Consider the following 26,946-nt stretch of genomic DNA (forward strand, 5'->3'; position numbering starts at 1 on the left):
CTAATCCAGTGGTTCTCAAAGTGGGGTCCATGACGAGTGGCACCACCGCCTGGTTCGGAAACTGCACCGCAGCCGAACAAAAGGCACTACAGAGAGTGGTGCGAACGGCGCAGCGCATCGTGGGCGGTGAGCTTCCCCCTCTCCAGGTCATACATCGGAAACGGTGTGTGGCTAAGTCCGGAAGCATCATCAAGGACATTTTCCACCCCAGCCATGGTCTGTTTAAGTCACTGCGGCACCCACGGCCAGGCAAGCGATGGAGGAGCATCGGAAGCAGCACCACGAGACTCTGTAACAGCTTTTATCCAGCAGTAATAAGACTGTTGAATGAGAACTCAGCATGTGGACACTGTGCACTGAACTCATTGAACAATGTTTTTAATGCACAGATGATCTGATCAATGTTTTAATTGGACTCCCCATTACAAACACTTCCTTCCCTTAAATTATTATGTACATTAGCCACTCTCTTAAATGCACTTTACTGTATTTCTATTCTATTCTATCTATCTTTTTAACTGCATTAATGGGCCTGTACAATTAAGAATTTCACCCATATTACCTGTAATGTGATGTGACAATAAAGTTTGATTCTGATTCTGATGGACCCCAGGGGTCCTTGAGGGCCCTGCAATATGTTGATATAGCACCATCTGTTTAATCACTTAACCCTATACATTGGCTTATTGAAAATAGCCCATCTACATGTTCACAACAACTCGTCACGTTTCAGTAAATTATCTACATACCCCAATAATTGACCTCAGCATTGCATTGTTTGCACTTTCACCCAGCTATTCTCCATTGTAATAATATATTGTTAAAATGGCAGTTTTGTGCTTATAAATGAGAAATTACACCCAGATATTGTGTTTCTTCTGAACATTTATGATAGAAATTATCATAATATATAAATTATAGGGTAAAATAAAAATAATAATCACAGACAAGATTACGTTTATTTTAATGGTAATATAATGTACTGCATAGTGCATATAACATCAGGAAAACATGTGTAGCCTCATTATCATGGCTTTATAAACGTATAATAATGACACCATATTTAATGAGGAAAAATAAAATTAAATGGTCAAAAAGTGGACCAAGGTGGTTCACTAAAAAAATTGCCACCATTAACATAATTTAGGTTTAGTTTTAGATTTCCAACTAGGAAACAGCAATACATTTCCTTAAAGTCAATTTAGAGCCACAACCTCACACACTCAAAGGTCTTCTTCACCCTCTTCATCATCTCTCTCCTCATTCCCTTCAGCCTCCTCATCTTCTTGGTCTTCATCCTCATGTATTAGGCTTTATTACTCCCATGGGAGAATTTCAGTTTTCATCTTATTGTTGTCAGACTTGAGCTCAGGGGGTAGTTGGGGATTAAGGATCTTGGAGTCATGTGGGTCATGCATATGTAGGCTACACCTCGACACATTGCCGGGGCCGTTCTGCTATGGCAGATGTGGACCTCACTTCCTTCACACTTACAATAGTCAGTGCAACTGTGTCTTACAAGAATGGTAGGTGGAGTTTCTTTAGCTGTAGGCCTTCAATGCTCTGCAGCTGGAAGTTGCTTGGGAGTAAACAGTGGGCATAACAGCCCCTCCTTTAGCGACCTGCTCCCACCAAAATGTAGTGATGTCCCTTGCCTCTGCAGGTGTCTCGCTCTGATCTGCAACCTTCCACAGCATGACATGCACATGAGCAGTGGTAATTTTAAAGGGGAGAGGGGCAGCCCAGTTCTGATTTATTGATTAATTTGAAAACAAAATCATAATGAAACAATATGTAGGCCTATTTGTATTTTCCCCCCGATGTATTAATTGATTCATCTTGCATCTTGTGTAATTTGCATACAAGTGGCATTAGGCATTGTAAATAGATTGTGTATGAAATGAAAGCCTGCCAGGTACTTATAACAAGGTGTTAATAAAGTGACCACCATGGATGGAGCTCTCTCCCTTTGATCTCAGCTCTGCCCTGCAGGAGTTAACAAGCATAGTTTTTTCCTCTGAAAATCTAAATCAAACTACAATAATAAGGATGTCTATCTGTCACCCTGACATGTAAGCAAGCTGTGACACTTACATGGAATGTTACATTGTAAGTTACATTGTTTTGCTTACTTTGCAGCTGTCTGCTATAGTTTAATTGTTTTATTGGCTTAAGTAGGCTACTTTGCAGATGTACCATTATATTCAGTGTTCATAGGATGATGTATTTGCACTGTATTAGCCGTATACTGATGACAATAGATTAATAGTGTTGTCTCTTGATAATGTGTTGATCTGTGAGCCCACCTGCTATTTACAGAGGATACAGGACAGGTGGGCACTAGGGACATCTGGGCCCCTTGATGTAAAATTGACTATTTTGTCCCAAATGTTTCTTTTTTTTAATATTTGAAAAATGGTCTTAAGTAATGTAAAGTATTTATGATGTTAACATGCGCGGTACATCATTATCAGACTTAATTGTATCCTTCAACTTCTTGTTTATAAAAAATGACTGGATATACAGGTTTTGTAGCAATTTGTAGCAATTGTAGAAATATTACACCTTAATTGTCGAATGTTTAAGCATGTTCTAATCTTGTATACTCTACTTAAAAACAGACCTGAAAATAATGTGTATCTCCTCTTACGGTTGGGTTAGGATGAATTAAAATATTGTGAAAACATAAATCAATTCAAATTTAGACTAAAACAATCTACAGATGGTACAGAAGGGAAGAAGAGCTTAGTTGACTTATTTTTTTTTCAATTCAATTTTATTAAAGTGTCAAATCACAACAAGTTGTCTCAAGACACTTTACATGTAGAGAAGAGACCCGACATCCCACCCTGAGCAAGCAATTTTGCGACAGTGGCAACGAAAAACTCCCTCTTAACTGGAAGAAACGTCAGGCAGACCCTAGGCTCTAGGGTGGCGGCCTTCTGCCTCGACCGTGTCGGGGGAAAGAAGAGAGAGAGAGGGAGAGACAGACAGAGGAGAGACAGAAAGAGATACAGTGCAAGTAGTAACAATAACAATTGTAGCAAATATAATAGTGTAAGATAGTATATGATAATATAATATAGTACAGCAATAGTGTGTATGCAGTATATAATGGTATAATAAAAGAATGTTAAGATAATATACAGTATAGTGTAGTCTGGTATAGTGTAATGTAAGTTTGTATGAATACAATCATGAGGTATGATATAGTATATAACACTATTTGTTATATTTTATTATATTAAACTATATTATATTATTTATCATACTATTGTACTATATTGTGGTATATATCACCATATATCTATATCAAATTGTGCACATGTTGTATTATATACTGTGTTGTATACAATATTATATACTAACTAATACTGTATGGTGTACTATATATTGTATATCACATTATATACATGCCATATAACACTATAATGTATGAATCATCATATTCATTATGTGCAGGTATGTGTGTATAGTGCGTGTACGCCATGAAGTGTGCTTTATAAAAATGTTTAAAAAGGAAGGAAAAAGAGATATAAGACTCCAGGGGCAAGGCCCGACATGCCTAGTGCTTCTCCCTAGACCTTTTTTCGGACTCTTGGACATTGCTGCAGTAGCAGCAGGTAAAATACTGGCGATTTGTGAAATGTACTTCACTACTTATGTTATTTGTCCAATATCCGAAAATAAAGTAAAAATAACTGAACTGAACATTTTGGAAAAAATACCCAATTTAGAGTGGTGCCCACTCTTCCTTGGTGCCCACCTATCCTGTTACCTTTACGGATATAACTGCCACATTATCTGTAGTCTATGATCGACTGAGTTCCTTTAATATGCAACTCTCTGGAATAAGGGATTCTCTGTCTGGTATTATTTCCATATTATGTCAATATAATGTGAAAAATAATTCTATATACCGGTATCTTTTAGGTCACTGTGAGTGGCATCAAGTTCCCCAAGCACTAGGCATGGCACTTTCTAGGAGTACTTTAAGCACATACCTTGCCCTTTCCACAGGGATAGGAGGCAGTATCTTGGAGGAGGACAACCTCCAAACAAGCATCCGATATGCAGTGCATTTTGTCCAGGAATTGCCATTGAGAATGATGGTAATCATGTCACGGTCACCAAATGCAGTGGTGTTCTGTACTTAAGTACACTTTTGAGGAATTTGTACTTTACTGGAGTATTTCCAATTGTCAGTACTTTTACTTCTACTCCACTACACCTCAGAGGCAAATATTGTACTTTTACTCCACTACAATTATTTGACAACTGTAGTTACTAGTTACTTTGCAGATATAAATCATTACATTATAAAACATACATTAACCACTTAAGCTCTATTTTATACGTAGGCTATTTGAAAATAGCCGATCTACAAGCTCACAACGTGTCGCATCGCGACGCGTTGTGAGCTTGTAGATATTTTCAAACATTTTAGGACCTTTACTTTTGGTACTTTACGTATATTTTGAAGCCAATACTTTTGTACTTTTACTCAAGTACTTGCTTTGAACAGAGCTCCCTGTGCAATGGCGGTGTTCCTGGACTTCAAGAAGGCGTTTGACACCGTCTGTCACCAGGTCCTCCTGTCCAAATTAACACATTTTAATTTTTCCCCAGAAGCTATACAATGGTTTAGTTCCTATCTATCCACCAGAAAACAGTGTGTAAGTGTAAACAGTGTTAAATCCCCCTACCACACCTGTTCGGTCGGTGTCCCCCAGGGCTCAATACTGGGTCCAATTCTCACTGTACATAAATGACCTACCTGAAGTATGTAATAAACTACATGTCCAGATGTATGCAGATGATGCCGTTGTACTTGCCCATGGTAAAAGCTATGCAGAGGTGTCAATAATCTTAACCTCAGCTCTGACAAGCATTCAAGACTGGCTTATAGATTCATGTCTGCTCTTGAATGCCAAAAAGACAGTCTGCATGGCCTTCTCCAAAAGACCAGTTGTGTTGGAGTCCTCAAATGTGTTTCTGGGTGGGGAGGAACTTGAACTTGTCCCAGAGTTCAAGTACCTCGGAGTCATACTAGACTCAACCCTAACTTTTAAAAAACATGTGAAGAAAGTCACAAATACGATTAAATTCAACCTTCAAAATTTTAAACAAATTAGACCCTTCCTGACAGTTGGAGCTGCCAGATCGTATCTTCACTGTATGATCCTATCACACATTGAGTACTGTTTTACAAACTGGTCTTGCACTGGCGTGACGATCCTAAAACCCATCGAACAGCTCTACAAAAGTGCGCTCAAGGTGTTTGACAGGAAGCCTCACTCTTATCATCATTGTAACATACTCAGGAGGCTCAATTTTTTTAGCTTCGACAATTTCAAAAAGTTCAAACAGGTTGGGGTCATATACAAGACCTTACATGGTCTGTGCCCGCCCCCCCTAAGGGAATTCATTAAAAGGAAGCCTGAAAGAGGAATCAGTACCAGAGCAACCACTCGAGGAGATTGTGAAGTGCCGCACCGGCAAACAACCTTCGGTCAAAATGTCCTCTCAGTACAGGGTTGTGTAGCATGGAATGGCCTTCCTCTACATATAAGGGATTGTGCTACATTTCCATCTTTTAAATTCAATGTGAAAAGATGGTTGCTTGAAAACCAAAGCTGCAACCATTTGTGATCATATTTTAGGTTTTTTTAGGCTATGTGATGTAATGTAATTGTATTTCACCGTTTGTCTGTTTTCTGATGTTATTGTTTTTCTGTTTTTATGTTTTGTGTGAGGACTGCGGATGAAAATTTGCATCTTTGCTAAATCCGGTGTATTTACGTTCATGTGACGTTCATTAATATGCTCTGTCAAGTAAAGTAAATTTTGAATTCCGGACTTTTACTTGTAACAGAGTACTTCTACATTGCAGTATTGATACTTTAACTTAAGTCAAACATTTGAGTACTTTTCCCAACACTGATATTCAGTGATAGTTACACACCTCCTCCACCAGGGGGCGAAATGCTCTGGCGTGCACTAGATCCTTCATTGCGCGCATGCGCGAAGCACTTTAACCCGGAAGTGGTTGCTAGCTGATTTCATGGAGAGCTCCGTTCCGGTAGCAAATATAACACATCCGGTTTCTGAGCTAGCAAATATAAGGTTTCCGGTTGCCTTCAAAGTAAGAGCATCGCATTTAATGTTTTATGAAAGACATACATGCATTTCGAAAAAGACATTTATACAGTGGTGGAAAGTAACTAAGTACATGTAATCAATTACTGTACTATGCATTTTGAAAAATACACGTATACAGTGGTGGAAAGTAACTAAGTACTACTCCACTACATTTCAGAGGCAGATATTATACTAGTTACTTGTTACTTTGTATATTTTTGATTATAATTACAAGACCACTTCAGCCCTATTTAAACTTTGGAAATTTGAAAATAGCCGATCTACAAGCAAAAGATTTTTATATTTATACAAGACCACTTCAGCCCTATTTAAACTTTGGCAATTTGAAAATAGCCGATCTACAAGCAAATATTTGTATATTTAATTACATTTTGATACCAGTACTTTTACTTAATTACATTTAGAATTCAGGACTTTTACTTTTGCAGAGTATTTCTAGTAGACCTGATGATTGTAAAAGGAACTCCAGCGAGGTGGCAGCTAGTCTTGGCCGCATTGAGGATGAAACACAGAAGCTGCCAGGAATTGCAGGAATTATTGATAAAGAGCATGATCGACAAGACAATTCATATGACACTGCGGTTGATGATATATTTGACTTGACTGCTGATGTTTGTGAAGGTACATCTCCCTTCAAAGACTATTTTGAACAACTAAGGGCTACAGCCAATAATACAATTAAAACCAGCAATGACACAGGTGAAAATCAATACCATGGAGAAACTATTTTAAACAAACTGTTCTCAAACTTCCTCCCAACTATTCCAATATGGTCAGATCTACTCTCAGGTGATTTGCAGCGATTCTCTGGAGCCTATGCTGCACAAATAAACCATGGTAAGAAAAGCACAGCTATTAGTGAGGCCATGTTCAAAAACACAAAAGTGTTGCTTTTACGAAATGAGAAACACAGAATTGACGAATGTATACAGCGCATACGCTCACTATACAAGCAGTCAGCCATAGATTTCATTGCCAAAGTAGGCTACAGGATATCACAGGCATCACAGCGTCCACACCCACCACCTGTAGAAGAGTGGAACAAAAAGAGAACTCTGCCGCCACAGCTGAGACGCTCTTATCACCTCCGAAGTTCCGGCGCCAAGCACCGTCTCCTGTCCAGTGTCCAATTTGTAGACACTATTGTCTGAAAACGGACCTTTTCTGACCCCTGACCTCACTGGACGGCCCGCCACTTTTCCAAATACACCTCTCCCGCTTAGCGGAGAGTGTGGCAGTGTAGAGGGGCTCTCCCCGAACGCGTGCGTACCTCCGAAGTTCCGGCGCCAAGCACCGTCTCCTGTCCAGTGTCCAATTTGTAGACACTATTGTCTGAAAACGGACCTTTTCTGACCATTTATCCATTTAGATAAATTATTAATGTTTAAAAAACCGTTTTTGTTACACAGAAACATAATATGTGTTGTGTAGAAACATAATATGTCGTTTAAATGCTTAATTTATAGTTTTAATGTGCAAATTAACCGTTTTTCAATGGCTCCTTTTTGCTCTAGAGTGTACTCTTATTCTGAAGAGATCGTCCACCGGAAGTCTTATATTTGCTCCGTTATATTTGCTGATGGAACACTGCTTTCATGGAGCACGGTGAAAAAAATTCAGATAAAGGAGGTAAAATGTGTCAAAGAGAGTATCTACGGCTGTCTATAAATGAACACATGACGTCGGTGGGAGAGGAGATATTGTGTGTTTTGGAAAAACAGCGTGATGTTTGTGTGAAGCTTAATGTCAGAGTGTTTGTCAGCGAGCGTCTCAGTTTGGCTGCAGAGTTGATGTTCAACCTCTTCCAGAGAGAGATAGAGACACTAGAAACTCTGCTGGAGAGACGAAACAAACTGCTGGACGACATTTTACAGCCACACATCACACTACGCAGAACAGGTGGGTTGAGCTGCATTATTTTAGCTACAGTCACGTCATATGCTGCCTGTAGTACTTAGGGGAATGTCACGTTTTGTCTTCATTTTTCATAATGGTTGCAGGTCCCTAAACTACGAGACGTGTTGTAGCTTAGTGCAGTGGTGGAAAAATAGAAAATACTCATTATGAAAACTGTCCCATTTGACAAGTTTTCAAATGTATAACATTTCTAAAAATAGCAGATCTTTAAGCTCACAATATTGTGAGCTTGTAGATCGGCTATTTTTAAATGGCCGAAATGTATATGGGCTGAAGTGGTTAGTTTGTTTTGTAATAATAATAATCAAAATCTAACAAAGCAAAGTTTTCAAAGAATTGTAGTGAAGTAAAAGTACAATATTTTCCTCTGAGATTTTGTGGAGTAGAAGTAAAAGTACTGAAAATACTCAAGTAAAGTAAAAAATACCTCAAAATTGTACTTAAGTACAGTACTTGAGTAAATGTGTTAGTTACTTACTTTATACCTCTGATTTAGTGATTCTCAAAGTGGTGTTAAACTGAATGAATTTAATTAACTGAATCAAAACCAATTACCAATTTAATACAAGTTTTCTGAAATTGTATATTTACATATGCAAATTAGGAAAATATGCCCGAATTTGCATAACTTTCCAGAATCAATATTGGAACATTGGACAAAGCCAGAGTCAACATTCTTATTTCATTTTGTTAAGATGTTGGAGTCAAAGGTTTTTAACGAGGGAATATTCAGTATTTGGCTCAATTTTGGGGCTCTGGCTCATGGACTAATTTGGGTCCAAAGGACCCCTTCGGAGACCTCGGATGTCATACACAACGGGATCACACACACACACACACACACACACACACACACACACACACACACACACACACACACACCAGCTGCCAATCACTAAGAAATATTCTATTATTATTTGTATTAGTAGTAGTAGCTAGTAATCCATTTGAGTAGGCTATGTTTAAATAAAAAATACACAAAGATTGGTCATTTCACTACATATATATGTTGATGTGTGACCCTTTTGATAGACATGGCATGATTTGAAATGAAATGAGAGATTATATTTATTTAAAAAAAAACACTGGTAATTGTTACAAAACAAGTTGGAGAATCAATCTAATCCAAAGAGAAACGCATTTTGAGTTCTGCTGTGCTGATGCTACCACTTCTCTCCTCCTTCTGTGTATAAAGAGGTTTCCCCTCGACATGAGGAGAGCAGTCCCTGTCTGGTCAAGGAGGAACCACAACTTCCACAGATTAAAGAGGAACAGTTAGAGGAGGCTGATGTGTCAACATTGACATTACTGATGTGCAGCACTCTTTCAGGTACATTTTTACCCGCTTAGCGAAAGCTGCGGGTCTATGAAGAGGCAGACCTACGACTCATCATTCGACAAATTTGCATTCGACAGATTCATTTGCATTCGACAGATTTGTTCGACAGATTTGAGTCATTGGCTGTCGTTTAAGCCAATGGGATACTTTCCCATACTCTGAACGGGCGGCCTCGTCCTCCCAAGCTATGGGACTATGCAGTCCTCCGAGCGCTAGCCGATCCGATTTTGGCTAATAGTTAGCTTGTATGATGTTACTAACTAACTGTTTTTAGCCAAGCGCGCTAATGTCCGCTCCCCATTAGTTATCGACACAATTCGCGTTATTACTCTCGTAATTTTCATGTATTGTACATCCCAAAATAAAATTTATTAACCATGTTATGGTGCTGTAATGACTTTATATTTTCTCAACATAATACTGTCTTTCACACGGGCCTTGGAAAAGAGGATCACTTCCGCCATTTTCTTCTTTGTTGGTCTAAACAATGACACGGTTGCCAGATTTTGAGAGAAAAATAAGCAACCAGGTCAATGAAAACAAGCCCAAAGACTTAAGTGACTATTAGGCTACATGCGCACTTTAAACCTATATGCATCGGCTATTTGATAATAGACGACTTGGCAATAGCCGATCTACAAGCTCACAACAAAATAATAACAAATAACAAGCAACTACCTACATTTACAAGCAACTTCACAGAAAACAAGGTCGCTTGTAATTAGTATACATGGCAACACTAGTACGAGTACTTTTCCCACCACTGTTGCTGTTTTTAACATGACTGCCCTGTTTACAAATGAATGAATACACACTACAACCACGGTTACAGTAGCAACATTTTTCATGTAAGGTATGACGCTAAAATCAGCTGCATTTTATCAGAAAAAAGCAGATCTACAAGCTCACAACGCATCGCCGCCTTGTGAGCTTGTATATCTGCTATTTTTTATTATGACGTTTTATTGAATACTTCATTTACAAAAGACATTAATGAAACCAAATGGACCCATTTGGGTTTTTCTTTCATGTAAGCCAGTAGTGAAAAGGGCAAACTTGCAGTTATGCATTACAACTCAAGCCTAGCTGTTTCAAACAGTGCAATCAAAAGACAAGTTGTGAGCTTCACTTTTATAAAGGGTTAGGGTTACATTGCAGTATTGATACTTTTACTTAAAGGGATACTTCACTCTCGGGCCGGGGACACATTTAAAAAAAATATTAAAAATAAATGAAAAAAGTTATGGAAAATTCATGGCCCCCTCACACATTAGTAGGACACTCTAATGCGTGAGGGGGCCATGAATTTTCCATAACTTTTGTAAATGTGTCCCCGGCCCTAAAGTGAAGTATCCCTTTAAGTAAAACATTACAGTACTTTTTCCACCACTGTTGCTGTTTTTAACATGACTGCCCTTACGCTACCTGTATTCTATGGACTCACTTCGTTTATTGTGAAAATAGTTTCTTTCTTTCATACATAAATGAATACTAACTGGTCACCACCGGTCTTTTGTCCAGGAACAATGCATACAACACTATCAACCAGTCCTCCTGGGTGTGTGTGTGTGTGTGTCTTCATTTTTGTTGTTCATACATTTCTAAGTGAAACACTGTAGTTTTGACTTGGGTAAGGGTAGGCTACATTATGAAGTAACTATATCAGCTGGTGAAAATAGCAGATCTGTGAGATTGTAGATCAATTATTTTCACTATCATTGATATTGTACACACACACACACACACACACACACACACACACACACACACACACACACACACACACACACACACACACACACACTTTATATTGGTAGCCAACCAATGAACCTCTGTGGAGTTATTTTTGTTGCATTCGAATGGCTGAGATTTTATTTTAATGACAACTTTTACATTTTGTGCTGCAGATTGGGGCAAAAATAGCCTGCCGCAAGCGGGTAAATTATGACTTTGTCATTTCTTGTTTAAATACAATAATACTCACTTTATTGGTCTAACAAGACTAAGGTTCCTATCTTCTGCCTGGCCCAATGTGCATTCTCTATCGTCCCGCTGGCGCAGTGTTTCAATTCAAACTTAGTGCGCCACGTGAATCAGTTACATTGGAAACTTTGTAGAGATGAATGACTATAAGCTTAAAGGATCTACACCATGAATGAAAAAATATATATTTAGTATTTAATATCATATTGTTTATGTACCTCAAACGTTTTTCAAAAGGTTTGAGCCTAAATCAAGCCTCAGATATACTCATTCCAACTAACTTCTCTCTAGCATAAAGCACTTTCACCTGCAATACCACATTGTCCTGTTTGGCACGGGGCGCTTTTGAGCCAGTTTGTAGGCATGTTATCTCCTGCTTCTGTGTGGAAAAAGTAAAAAAAAAAGAAAAGTTAAACATTTACTGAAAAAAATGGGAGGGATTGTACCGAACGTGATGTCACGTTCGGGTGAAAATCTGTTTGGTCTGTTTTGAGACCAATTTACAGAAAACCCCATATATGCTGTGAAAGCCTGAGTGTTCAAACTGGGGTGTTTTTTTGGGATAGAAGAGAGGTAGGGGAGACCAAAAACACACAAAAAAGAAGGAAAAGTAAAAATTCATGCTGTAGTCCCTTTAATTTGAAAATCCAAATGCAGTTTGCAAGCATGATGTCACTGGGGGAAAAAAAGTTTTGTGGAAAACATGTCATACATATATTTACGCCAGATATCTCAAAATATACTCAAGTGGTTTTAAAAGTCTGGGGACCTCCAGGGGTCCTTGAGGGGGTTCCAGGGGGTCCCCAGCAAAATGTGTTTAATATGGCATCAAAACCAGTCTAACTACTGTAACCCTCTATATCGGCTATTTGAAAAAAGCCGATCTCACAACGGGCTCACAACGCCGAGCTCACAACGTCCTTAACGTGAAAACGTTTGAGAACCGCTGATCGAACCGCTGATCTATACTATATAAGACTATGGGTTCACACTTTAATTTATTTGTATACTGTATATATATATCATATTGTCGCTGTCAGGCAGAAACCAGCTATAACCATTTTGCAACTTTAATTCGTTTTTTAATCAGTGCTATTGAACACCCTTAACGTCTGTGTGTAATATTGAACCAATGAAAAGTATTAAAACATGCTACTGACTTAACCTCCCAACTCCATTGGGTCCTCAAACTGTCGTGTGTTAGATGTCCACCCATCCATGGTGAATAATACAGCAGATGCTTTTGGATCAGCTTTAGCTTGTTCTCATATATAAACTTTATTTCAGACACGATAGGTCCATATTAAAAACAGAGACACAACACTTCGCATATTGGGAAAATACACACTGGGTCCCGGAAGTTATTCTAGCGGGGCGCAACGTCACGTCTGAACAACCGAATAACGGCACCACGAGTGGTCTGTATATAGCGGATTGCTATAGGTTTTAAAAAGGGATATTTTAACATCGTCTGTACACATTTTCATGCCAGCATGTTGGCTTGCCCATATAGTTGCACTGGCACTGCACATCATCACCATCACAGAGATCATCCCTGATTATGTGACCAAGGTATTTAAACTTTTTCACAACCTCTAATACTTCACCTGCCAATGAGAACGAGGGAAAGGTGAGCTTCTGATCGTCCTTAGTTCTAGAGATCATAACCACCCTATTTTTAGAGTTGAACTTTATATCAAACAACGTGCCATATTTTGAGCAGACCCTGAGAAGCTGCTGTAAGCCAGCACTGTAAGGAGACAGGACAACTAAATCATCAGCATAAATCATATGATTAATAAGGTTATCCCCTGCCATGAAACTAGTTTTACACTCATTTAACTGTTTTGATAAGTCATCCATGTACAAATTGAAGAGTACTGGCGAAATTATTCCGCCCTGGCGTACTCCATTGGACATTATAAAAGGTGTGGACGTACTCATTCCCCACCTAGCTTGCATAGTTTGGTGAGAGTACCAGAACTGCAGGATCCTTGTTATATACAAAGGGACACCTCGCTCTTGTAGCTTTAAAAACAGTTTACCATGGTTGATACGATCAAATGCTTGAGGCATCAAGGAAACACATACATTTTGTACTACTAAATCCTCTGTACTGACTGACAATTTCCGTAAGTGTATAAATACATAAATCAGTGCCATGTTTTTTCTTAAAATCAAATTGATTGTCAGTAGTTGCTATGTATTCTTTGAGCCTTTCCATAAGGATACATTCTAGTTCCTTGGACAATATGCTTGCCAGTGCAATTGGTCTATACTTTTCTATGCTAGTTAATTTAAGAGTTTTGTTTTTGACTTCTGGCTTAAAGGTCTGGTATAACTTTATGGCTGAAGTGTGGACGTGAAGGAATCATGACTCAGTCACCTTCAACATGTGTTTAAATCATTTGTTCTGAACAACTGCATATGGTCGTAGATCTGCTGCTATAAAAACGCCAATGATGTATTGTAGCCTACTATTGCACCACACTGGTTCTTTTAGCAGCTGAGATATGCCGCTTCAAATGGTTAACAGGTTTGTTGTACTCGATTCTAGTTGAACAGCATGCTTTTGTCGTATCCACTCCCCTTTCTCCGTTGTTGCTCACTCCCCTTTCTCCGTTGTTGTCCACTCCCCTTTCCCCGTTGTTGTATTTCACTAAGAAACCAAAGTGTTCCCCACACCAGAGACCTCAACGCTAATGCAGGGTCTTCAAGTTCTTGTTTTTTTTCGGCTGAGTCGGCTCCCTACATGGTGATCTATGTATGTCTAAAAACGCCCGATGCTTCTGTAGTAGCCTTCTGGTTCAAAGTGTGCATTTATTCATCGCTTTGGCATTGCTTGTCATGTGATTTAGTAATGTTGAGGTAAAGGAAAATGAGCACTACTTTTCCCCAAACACCCTCTCTAAAAAGAAATAAATATGTCCATGTGTAATCTCTGCATTTAAGTTCCGCTATCAAAAACATTGTCCATGTGGAATTTGGGGAACACTAAACTCACTTGTCCCCCTCTTGTTAACAGAAACTGATTTTATACAACGAAGAATTACAACAAAGAATTTTAAAACCTATCACTTCCATTTAGTATATTCTTTTCAGTAGTGCGTAAAGATCACGGCAATGAGAAGAGACGAAGCAAAGTTCAAGCACTGTAGAGACTATCCATCCTAGAGTGCTCCTATGAACCGAACCCTTATGTGGGTGCAATTTGCACCATTGACAATGATGTTGCAAAACACGCCATCTTAGTTTCCTTTTTATATAGGCATTATTGTTTTATAAAACAGACAGAAATAATAAATCCTGCGTCCTCACTCTCTTTCTCGCTCTCTCTCACTCACTCAGATGTCTCCAGTATGATGGTACAGCACATGGTGGTCAAACCTCAGAAGCGTGGCCGTGGCCGTCCGAGAACGTATCCCATCTGTCTGCCCTCCCTTGCGGTACAGTGTGTGGTGATAGAACCTAAGAAGCGTAAACGTGGCCATCCGAGATTGAGTGAATGTGACGGTCCTGTGCCCTCCCCTCTGCCAGAGGAACCGGAGGAAGAGGAGGAGAGAGCAGGAAGAGGCAAAGAAAAAGAGGAGATGGGAGGAGAGGATAGCAATTCAACATGGCATCCAGGTGACAATGAAACACTTTACCTTTGAATTTGAGACTTGGTATTTAAACACATTAAGCAAAGTATGCCAATGTTATGCCCATATTTGGAGATCAGAGAAGAGACATGGAGATAAGAGATTGCATTTTACCAGTAATTGGCGGTTTTAGAATCACTACGACTACGTGGTCGCATCGTGTGCAGGTTATCTATATTTGTTATTATCCCTCTCTTTGTGTTTTTAATCGACACAATATATATTTTTTAATACATACAGAAGTCTTATTTACAATTTAACCGTGTGTATGGTAGCCTATATACAATGTTCACATTGTTCTTGTAATTTTGCTCTTCACGGGGGCAACAGTGTCGGTAGAGAGCTCCAGACTTCTCTTTCCCGATCAACATTAGTCACTTCCTCCTGGGGAACCACAAAGCGTTCCGAGGTCAGTGTGGAGATGTCTCCTTTCCAAGTGAAGGAGCAGCGGCTCTGTAGCGGACCCAGCTGGGTAGTAAGGTAGCCGATGAGTTGATGTGGTGGTAATCTTTATTGGCGTGAAAACTAGAAAAGGCATAATATAAATAATCAATATAGGTTATCATAAACGGAGTTTCCTACATGAATATTGCATATTAGCACTAGCTTCTCTTTAAATATATTTCACCATAGATGGATTTGAGATCAAAGGCAACTCACAGATGGATTTGAGATCAAAGGCAACTCACAGGTTTCCTTCCTTTGTTTGTGAACAGTGTAGTTGAACAAAGGGTTTCACAAATCTGCCTTTCACAACCATCCCACTAAAACACTTTGCAGCACTCACTTTGCTCTGTTTGGCAGTCTGTCCATCCAGACTAGAGTCCTGTTTCCAAATGACTTATTCCTGTTTGACCGTGCAATCGGTAATGAACAGACATTTCCCTCCAGCTCACCTGAGCTAGATTTAAAACAGTCCTTCAACTTTTATTTTGAAAGGTCTCGTTGGAACAAGGAAGCCAGAGTGCACCAGCTGCGAGAGCTATATATTAGACTAGATGTTCCTAGAAAAACCTAGTCCTGTGTTAAGCTGATAAGAGCAATGGCTACCAAAGTATGGCCATTTGAAGTGGTAAACACTGCTATAACACTCCTGTTGAGCAGTGATGCACTTGCAGCACCCAGTTCCACTGTCACACCTGTGCGACCTTGCGTTCGGGAGGTAGAGTGTGTGGGTAAAGTTTCAAGGCAGTCCGACAAACCGGAAGTAGGAAGGAAACACCGGAAGTGGTCGTTTTTGATGAAATTGGAAGTCTGTGGAACCATGCTGGGAACTGCAGTTATGGCTGCCAATAGGAACACAGAGCGGACGGGTCTTAAGCAATTACAACCTGTCCCTTTTGGCTGTGTAAGAGCACCTTTCAAGTTTGTGGCCTTTAGTATGCTATTTTAATTACATTAAATATAAAAGATACAGGTTACATTAAAATAGTCTAAATACAGATAACCTTGTGCCTATGCCCTAAGCACCCTGCAGTGCAGTTGTGATCTTCATAATTGCTCTAATGATTTAAGCATCCACGTGTTCATGTGTGTGTTGTTGAAAAAGGCACCAAGCCATGGGCTATTTTTAGCACCGCCTTCAGTGGCAGCAGGCACTCTGCACCGGGCTGCTCACGTATGAAACCACCCTGGCTCAACTTGACTTATTCCTGTAAGCTCCTAGAAGGAGTATAGTTTTCTTCAGCTGAGCCCACAATAGTCTGGTTGTCTTTGCCTCACTCTCAACTGATCTTCTCCAGGTCTGTTTTGGCCTCCCCACTTTTCTTTTGCCCTGTGGATTCCAGTCCAGTGCCTGCCTAGTGATGTTGTCAGTTGGCTTTCGGAGGGTGTGTCCAATCCACCCCCACTTCCTCTTCTTCACATCATGGCTGATGGCGTTTTGGTTGGTTCTCTCCAACAGGCTGGTGTTTGATATTTTATCGGGCCACCTGATGTTCAGGATGTGTCTTAGGCATCTGTTAACAAAGGTATGGAGTTTGTTGGTGGTAATATTTGTCACTCTCCATGTCTCTGATCCATAGAGGAGAACTGACTTGACGTTGGTGTTGAATATTTTGATCTTATTTTGGAGGGACAGTGCCTTGGAGTTCCAGATGAGTCGCAGCGTGCTAAAAACGTGTCTGGCCTTGTTTATTCTGCTTTTGATGTCATCGTCTGATCCACCATCGTTGCCAAGTATGCTCCCAAGATATGTGAAGCGGTCTCTTTGAGGTTCTCTACCTGTAGTTGGACTGGGAGTTCCTGTTTGCGGTTTAGCCTCATCGATTCTGTCTTCTTCACATTTATCTTTAGGCCAGTCTTTCCTGCCTCTTCGGAGAGTAGTGTTAGCTTTGACTGTGCATGTTGATGTTTGTGAGAAAGAAGACAGACATCATCTGCAAACTCCTAAACAACTTGAAAGGCCTTCAAGTTGTTTAGTGAAGGTCCACTGGATGCCTGTCTTACTGGCCATGGTTGTGTTTCTCATGATCCAGTCGATCAAGAAAATTGTTGGTGACAACATGCAGCCTTGTCTCACCCCGGTCTTAACTTCAAGAGGGCAAGTAAGCTTTCCGTTGTGGATGATTTGGCAGTTGGAATCCTCATACAGATGTTGGATGATGTTGATGAGTTTCTGAGGTATTCCATAGTGTTGCATCAGTTTCCAGATGGTCTCCCTGTCCAAACTGTCAAAGGCCTTCTCAAAATCCCTGAATGTTAAGTAGAGAGGAGACTGCCATTCAATGGACTGTTCGATTATCATACGCAAAGTAGCGATGTGGTCTGTACAGGACCTGTCCTGGTGAAACCCTGCTTCCTCTGGTCTTAGTCTCTTGTCCAGGGCTTCCCTTACTCTCTCCAGGATGACTCTGGTCAGAACCTTGCTAGGGACAGATAGAAGCATGATTCCTCGCCAATTACCGCATTGCGACAGATCGCCTTTCTTGGGTAGTTTGACCAGGTGGCCTCGCCTCCAGTCTGCTGGGACTTGTTCCTGCTCCCAGATCTTTCGGAGGAGGGGCTGTAGCATCTCTGCTGATGTTATTGGGTCTGCCATCTGGACCACCAGCCTTGCCGTTCTTCATCTTTTTGATGGCCTTGATGATTTCAGGTTTGGTTGGTGGGTTGATATTCACATTAAGCTGCTCAGTTGCTGGTGGTATATCTGGAACAGTTAATGGAGGTGGTCGGTTTAGGACTTCCTTGAGATGTTCCACCCACCAACTCAACACCATGAAGCAAAGAGCAAGCAACAACAACAGGACACCGCCACACCATCAACATCTTCGGTACTGGTCTACACATGTGCCATCTGCGGCCGAGTCTGCCTGTCACTTCTCAGCCACAGCAGCCGCTGCGTTAAAACCTACTCCCAGGCACAAGAAATCTATGGTCTTCCGAAACTGCGATGCCGATAAGTAGCTGTCTGCCGGTGTCGGCTCTCAGGTGCATTCAGCAACTTCTTTTCCACACCTTCCAACCAACTGATCTCTAGAGTCAACTGATCTTCATTCGACTGCCAGTCTGTAGTAGTCTGAAGTAGTCAGTTTGGTGCAGAGCCACCTTAAGACGGTGTCTGTCAGGCACACACTGAGTAGTTGTTCCCTAAATAATTCAACAATGGTCTATGGAACTGGTTTAGATATTTCAAAACCGACATGGTGCAAACTAAGGTTATTTGCAAGATTTGCAACAACAATGTTCAAACGTCACTCGATGTTACTGTTTAACTGAACACGGGAGAAATAGTAAGAAAGAAGCCTTCCATTTAGTGAAATTGATAGGATCTCCACTGGGCTGTACTTTCTTGAAATATGTGGGTGAGGGAAGCAACATCTGGGTAATGGATGTAATGGTAATGGATGTAACCTTGTGCTGCACATTTACTTCATCTTTCTCTGACTCAGTTAAGGGGTTTGGGTTGAAAAACGTTGGAAGACCCCTGGTCTAGCCAGTGGTTTTTGAAATGTTTCTCCCCCAAGGCACACCAAAGTGCAAGTAAAAAAAGCACACCTGTATTCATATCCATGCAATATAGCCACTATTCCATATCTCTGCTGTCGGGCAGAAACCAGCTAACTGTCCAATGAATGAACCTCCAAGCTCACAATGAGGTTGGAGGTCAAAAGGGGGTGGAGCCTGGAGTCAGCAAAACCAGCTAACTCCACCCCCTTTGGTGGTTTTAGCTGGTTTAGCAGAAAGTTTGAGGATCCAAGGGAGTTAGCTGGTTTTGACAGAAGCACTTTTTAATACTTTTCATTGGTTCTTCCCAACACAGACGTAAAGGGTGTTCAATAGCACTGATTTATGGGAAAAAAATGATTTTAAGTGTCAAAATTGAGTTCGCTGGTTCCTGCCCAACTGCAACGATATGTCATCACTCTTATTTCCCAAAATGGCTCAATGATATCGAGGTCAGGAGACTGTCTAGAACCTTCACTTCTTCTGCTGTAGCCAATGACGGGTTAACTTGGCCTTGGGTTTTGGATCATTGTCATGTTGGAAAGTACAAGTTTGTCTCATGGGCAGCTTCCGGGCTGATGAGTGCAAATTATCCTCCAGTATTTTCTGATTAACATGCTGCATTCATCTTGCCATTATTTTAACCAAATTCCCTATGCCGCTGTAGTCACACACACCCAAGCCAAAATATCAGAGATCCACCTCCATGCGTCACATTAGGGATGATGTACTTTTCACCATAGGATCATTGTTGGATCATTGTTGGCTCCAATCCAAACATAGTGCTTATAGTTGTGACCATCAAGTTAAATTTGGCTGGCTTTGACTGATGAAACTAAAATGTACTTTACCTGCTGGGTCAATGAAGCCGGACCATCGCCTGACTGTGGAAACGGAGTCGGACCATCGCTTGACTGGGGAAACGGAGCCGGGCCATCACCTTACTGGGGAAACACAGTGGGTCATACAACCAGCACGCCTCTCTACTGGGGCAAAGCAGCCGGAAACACAGCTAGCCCAACCCACCAACATGCAGCAAGCCAACCACTCTACTGCATCAATGAAGGCAGCCCATCACCCTTCGAGTACACCATAGCTGGCCTACCATACTATGGAAGCGACACCGCTGGTCTATCACCCTATGCAGGCCATTCAAGTGGCCCATCACCCTATGGGTAGGGTTGTCACAATTATTACAAAATTGCTTGATCACAATTATGTGAGGTCACAATTATTAAATAATCGCTTGATCACAATTATTTGAGATAATTGTATGTAAGTATTAAGCATAATCATCAGAATATTTTAAATTCATCGATATAAATTAATCTATTTAAAATGTTCATATATTTTAAAAGATTTTCACAAATAATGGAATTAGCCGTTCTACAAGCTCAACGCAATTATTATTATTAAATATGACCTGTTTTGGCCATTATTTATGTTTTAATATTGGTACCAGTCATTGTCAAAGTAATGTATTTTTAAATTGTAGTTATCTGTCATATCTACCATGGGCAAGAAAGGCAAACAGTAATTTATGTTCAATGTGAAACATTTCATGATAGTGACAGCCCTACCACCACTGGTTCATCACCCTACGGAGTCCATGCAGCGTTCCCATCAGCTTATGGGGGCAAGAGTGCTGGTCCACCAGCCTACAGAGTCTATGCAGCTGGCCCACCACCCAGTGGCAACGTCCCACCAGCAACTGCATGGAAACCATGCGATGGATGTAAGGGGGAGGTTGAAAGAATTATACGTGAGAAGCGAAGGGTCGATGAAGTCATCTCGAGAATAGGCAAGTAATTTCTGTTAATTTCTGTTGCTTGGTTCTATTGCTTTGTTTACCTGGTGATTTGAACACATCATAATGAATGTACCGTTTGTGCTATTTCCCTCTCTCAGACCCAGGCCAACTCATAGAGTTTCAGAATCTCATTGACTTCATTGGAGAGCGACATCGTGAGCAGGACACCACCCGCGAGAAGGACACCCCCCGCGAGCAGGACACCACCCGCTTGCAGGACACCACCCGCGAGCAGGACACCACCCTCGAGCAGGACACCCCCCGCGAGCAGGACACCACCCACAAGCAGGACACCGCCCTCGAGCAGGACGCCGCCCTCGAGCAGGACACCACCCGCGAGCAGGACACTACCCTCGAACAGGACTCCACCCGCGAGCAGGACACCACCAGCACGTCTGCCCCATCAGGCCAGCAGGAGCTGTTTCCTGACAGCGGCTTGTTTGTCTCGTCATTCCGCCTTGCTGCCATGCATCAGGCAGCAAAACAAGACTCCACGCGTCTGTTTCATTTGCTGTTTGATATTTTCTTCACTGTGGAGGAGTGTGAGAATGCAGTCGCCTTTGGTCGCCATGGCAAGGTCCCAGAAGGAAAGAGGGTCCTTGAACGGAAGAAGGTCAACGCAATTCTAAGTACGTTTTCTCAAAATTAGGCAACTTCATTACTTAAAAGTGATGCAACTGATTTTTTTTTGCCCCTTTAAAATAAAATGTTTAAATATTTATATTCTGATAGCAATCAACAAACAGAAAATACATTTACAGGCCAGGATAGTAGGGATAGCAATTTCATCAGGACAGAGGGCTTATACATGATTGGTTAGAACATTTTTGTAGGAACATTTGTATTCTAGAAGTTGTGTAAGGTTTGTGTGTTATGAGTTATTTGTCAAATCTTCAGAAAAACTAATAACGCACATCCTCCGTTCTTTGGTGCTGAGCTTTAAAGGAGCTACACCATGAATTAAAAAAAAATATTTGATATTTAATATCATATGGTGCATGTCCCTCAAACCTTTTTCAAAAGGTTTGAGCCTAAATCATCACTCAGATATACTCATCCCAAGTCAATTGTCTCTGGCTTATACAGCACTTTCAGCTGCAATACCAAAACGTCCTCTTGGGCAGGGGGGGGCTACTGAGCAATTCTGTCTGTTAATTAAAAAAAATATTTAAAAAAAAAAAAAAAAAGGAAAAATTCTGCATAAAAAGAAGCATCTAAGAAAAATACAAAATCGAAAAAAAACACTTTGAACATTTTTTAACAATTCCACCAAGTGTTTGAGGTGCCTGTTTCACCCACTTCCGGGGGGCGGAGCCAAAATCCGAGCCCGAAGTATTTGTTCGTAGACCCCCACTTAGGGGGGGTAGAAAAGGTTTCGGAGCGATTCGGGCACTTTTCATTTAACATTGGGTTTGCCATCATTAATGTTTGTGACATCATAAACATTTCCATTCTGAGATCGCCTGTTCAGACACGCCCATTCTGGAAATCCATGAAATGAGAAGGAATGACTGAATTTAAAAAAAAAACATTTTTTTGGGTACAAGAGACACTGGGGACCCCAAAAAATACAAAAAAACAAGAAAAAAGTGATTTTCATGGTGTAGACCCTTTAACTGTAAGAACAGTGATAATGAAACAAAGATGAGGCTCGCAACTCACGTTTATGCTCCAAGGTTTTATTCAAACAAACAGCAGATACGACGTTTCGACCCTGTCGGGTCTTTTTCAAATATATGATTGTATATACTTGAAAAAGACCGAAAAGGTCGAAACGTCGTATCTGTTTGTTTGAATAAAACCTTGGAGCATAAAAGTGAATTGCGAGCCTTATTTGTCAAATTACTCATACCAGTTTTGAATGCTTTTGTCTTACAGCCTATGTCCTGAGATGTACGACCTTGCCTGGTTGGACAGCAGTCGACGAAAGCAAGCTCAAGAAAGCCTTGATCAACAAATGTAGGGCCAGAGACTTCATTGGAGAGCGACATCGTGAGCAAAACACCACCCGTGAGCAGGACACCACCCGCGAGCAGGACACCACCCTCGAGCAGGACACCACCCACGAGCAGGACACCGCCCTCGAGCAGGACACCGCCCTCGAGCAGGACACCGCCCTTGAGCAGGACACCACCCGTGAGCAGGACACTACCCTCGAGCAGGACTCCACCCGCGAGCAGGACACCACCAGCACGTCTGCCCCATCAGGCCAGCAGGAGCTGTTTCCTGACAGCGGCTTGTTTGTCTCGTCATTCCGCCTTGCTGCCATGCATCAGGCAGCAAAACAAGACTCCACGCGTCTGTTTCATTTGCTGTTTGACATTTTCTTCACTGTGGAGGAGTGTGAGAATGCAGTCGCCTTTGGTCGCCATGGCAAGGTCCCAGAAGGAAAGAGGATCCTTGAACGGAAGAAGGTCAACGCAATTCTAAGTACGTTTTCTCAAAATTAGGCAACTTCATTACTTAAAAGTGATGCAACTGATTCTTTTTTTGCCCCTTTAAAATAAAATGTTTAAATATTTATATTCTGATAGCAATCAACAAACAGAGAATACATTTACAGGCCAGGATAGTAGGGATAGCAATTTCATCAGGACAGAGGGCTTATACATGATTGGTTAGAACATTTTTGTAGGAACATTTGTATTCTAGAAGTTGTGTAAGGTTTGTGTGTTATGAGTTATTTGTCAAATCATCAGAAAAACTAATAACGCACATCCTCTGTTCTTTGGTGCTGAGCTTTAACTGTAAGAACAGTGATAATGAAACAAAGATAAGGCTCGCAACTCACGTTTATGCTCCAAGGTTTTATTCAAACAAACAGCAGATACGACGTTTCGACCCTGTCAGGTTTTTTTCAAATATATGATTGTATATACTTGAAAAAGACCGAAAAGGTCGAAACGTTGTATCTGTTGTTTGTTTGAATAAAACCTTGGAGCATAAAAGTGAGTTGCGAGCCTTATTTGTCAAATTACTCATACCAGTTTTGAATGCTTTTTCTACAGCCTATGTCCTGAGATGTACGACCTTGCCTGGTTGGACAGCAGTCGACGAAAGCAAGCTCAAGAAAGCCTTGATCAACAAATGTAGGGCCAGAGACTTCATTGGAGAGAGACATCGTGAGCAGGACACCACCCGCGAGCAGGACACCACCCGCAAGCAGGACACCACCAGCACGTCTTCCCCATCAGGCCAGCAGGAGCTGTTTCCTGACAGCGGCTTGTTTGTCTCTTCGTTCCGCCTTGCTGCCATGCATCAGGCAGCAAAACAAGACTCCACGCGTCTGTTTCATTTGCTGTTTGACAATTTTTTCACTGTGGAGGAGTGTGAGAACGCAGTCCCCTTTGGTCGCCATGGCAAGGTCCCAGAAGGAAAGAGGGTCCTTGAACGGAAGAAGGTCAAAGCAATTCTAAGTAAGTTTTCAAAAAATTAGGTGACTTCATTACGTAAAGGGGTACTGTGTAAGTCCCAAAATAACGATTGTTAGCAACCTCTGCTGGTCACTACCGTCATTGCAGGTATTTAGTGAATTCCTGCATTTCCCAGAATACCATTTGTTTTCACCGGAAGGCAGAAGCGTTTCAAAAAGCGTTATTTTTGTTGTTTTATACTATCTGCGGATCTTTTCTCTTAGCAAGTGGAGCTTTAGTTACCGGGAGCTGTGTTTTCTGTTGCTGTTGTTTTTCCATCTTCAAATCCTATAATGCCATAAAAACAGCGTGAAATTCCTTTTTGTTGCCACCATGGTAGTTCCGGGACAAACAGGAAACCGGTGCATTTCCGTTTCTGTTTTCCCGACGGATGACGTCATTTTCGCGGGAAAGACGCCCCAGTCCACTTTCAATAGAAAATATGTTTATAAAAGGCTTTCGGGGGCGAAATTCACGGAATGGGCGTTGTGAAACATTTGCCACTCACAAAAGATATGCAATTTTACTTTTGTTTTTTGAAAAACTTGCCTAGTGTTACTTTAAAAGTGATGTAACTGATAATTGTTTTGCCCCTATAAAATAAAATAAAATAATCTATATTCTGATAGCAATCAACAAACATAAAATACATTTACAGGCCAGGATAGTGGGGGTAGCAATTTCATCAGGACAGAGGGCTTATATACATGATTGGTTAGATTTTTTTTGTATTATGTTGCATTCTAAAAGTTGTTTTTTTAGGTTTGTGTGGTATGAGTTATTTGTCAAAATCACTCAGTTTTGAATGCTTTTGTCTTACAGCCTATGTCCTGAGATGTACGACCTTGCCTGGTTGGACAGCAGTCGACGAAAGCAAGCTCAAGAAAGCCTTGATCAACAAATGTAGGGCCAGAGGAGGAGCTAAGCAGTAGGCCACTGCTATGGCCTACAGTATGTGGACTGCTTTCTCTCTCACTCTTTGTCTCTTACAGTGGTTTTGGTGTCATTTTCCATTTTAGCATCAAGAGCAAACTTTTCATCTGTGCGTGGTGGCCCTTTTGGATCTGTAGCTGTGAATGGAAATGCATGAACATCCCCTCTCCCCAGTCTTCAGTGTTTCCAGTCTGCTCACATTTATGACATCCATAGTTCCCATTGTATTGCACTGAACTACGTACTAAAGCTTTAGCAGGCAAGTCACGTGTTCTAGCAATGGTAAGCACTTTACACACAAAAGGTTCAGATTCGAACTCTGCAGGTTGCTCAAGAATTCCATCGTCTTCAAGTTTTCTCAGGGTGTCTCTTAGTACGCTAAGACATTTAACCATGGATGTTTTTGAATCACCATACCAAAGCCCAGCAAATATCATATGTTGTCTTTGTGAGCGTTCAATGAAGCTCAATTTGTTAATGACACGATACAAAGGCCACACTGAAACCGTGGCGATTTGAAAATAGGTACCCCATTTGTGTTCCAAGTAAGCGAGATGTTTTTAGGGTCAATAAGAGGACCACCCCTATCTATAAGCTGTTTGTAAATGTCTGCATCATATATAAAGTTAAGCTTCTCCTGAAAACAAGGCTTGAGAAATAATTATATTATTTGAGCATCAATTGGACGAAAGGATGATCCTTTGTCTGACACACTGGTCCCACAAGACCGACATTCTAATCCTTCTACTGGAGTCTACATTCTAACTGTTTTATGTTGTAAAGTAATGGCCCTACATGATCATACTACAGACGTATCAAAATCAGATCCACAAGCTCGGAATGCGGCGCGAAGCGACACGCTTTGAGCTTGTAGATCTGCTATTTTTGCTTTTTTAATTTATTTTTCAGCACCCTGGAGCTATTTGGGAGTTTCAGTGTAACCTTGTTCAAGGACACACTGATGGTGAAAGTTAAGGAAGGAGATTCTGTCCTGCTCACTTCATGGTGACTTTACAGCCTTTTCTTGTGATTCAAACCAGTGATTTTTACAGGTAGAAATATTCTTCTTTAATTTGTATGCACAAAAGCTGCCTTGCTCTTTTCTCATCAGGTCAATTCCTGTACCGCAAGTATTTTATTTTAATACATTTTTAGGGCTCCTCCTAGCAGTGATGCTGCAAGATGGAACCGTATTGTGTTTCATCTCATTATTCTTTTTCGGTAAAAAGTGTTTGTGCAGCAAAAAGTGTGATGGAAATTGGAAATTCCACCCAAAGACACAGAAAATGGCAATCATTGACCTCAAGGTGGCACTGTAATAATCAAGTATAAGTTTTTGCAATTATGTTAGTGATTTGGCGGATAGCTATAAGGGATCTGTGTGTGTGTGTGTGTGTGTGTGTGTGTGTGTGTGTGTGTGTGTGTGTGTGTGTGTGTGTGTGTGTGTGTGTGTGTGTGTGTGTGTGTGTGTGTGTGTGTGTGTGTGTGTGTGTGTGTGTGTGTGTGTGTGAAAATCGAATGAACATTGAAAAAAACTTTGGATAAATCACTGTGTAAAGTTTGGCTAAGTTTGCTAGTTAGTGGCTAGCACTCGGACCCCAGAATACCGATAAGAGTATTAAGACCAGTGGACCAGATGGGTAAAAGTTAACATTTTAGATGTATTGGCGATGGCATGGAGAGGAGGCCTGGGTGGTGGTTACGGCTAGAGAGGAGGCCCGGTCGGAGGTGAAGCCCGGGTGGTGGCGAGGCTCGAGGAGAGGCCTGGGTGGTGGCGACAGCTGGAGAGGAGGCAGAGGTGGA

The 26,946-nt window shown here is 41.0% G+C and overlaps 1 protein-coding gene across 1 annotated transcript; it reads left to right on the forward strand.

Annotated features, from left to right (window-relative positions):
* The first annotated feature begins 7,823 nt into the window (after window positions 1-7,823).
* LOC308093671 (uncharacterized protein) lies at window positions 7,824-26,212 on the forward strand. The gene is made up of 9 exons (XM_080439999.1): window positions 7,824-8,061; window positions 9,275-9,409; window positions 14,750-15,028; window positions 19,856-20,162; window positions 20,556-20,788; window positions 20,896-21,426; window positions 22,676-23,227; window positions 23,806-24,213; window positions 25,033-26,212. Exons 1-9 carry the CDS (start codon window positions 7,839-7,841, stop codon window positions 25,140-25,142), a joined length of 2,778 nt encoding a protein of 925 aa, XP_080296125.1. The 5' UTR covers window positions 7,824-7,838; the 3' UTR covers window positions 25,143-26,212.
* The last annotated feature ends 734 nt before the right edge of the window (window positions 26,213-26,946 follow it).

Source organism: Gymnoscopelus braueri (genome assembly GCF_963280865.1).
Source record: "Gymnoscopelus braueri genome assembly, chromosome: 10".
NCBI lineage: Eukaryota > Metazoa > Chordata > Actinopteri > Myctophiformes > Myctophidae > Gymnoscopelus > Gymnoscopelus braueri.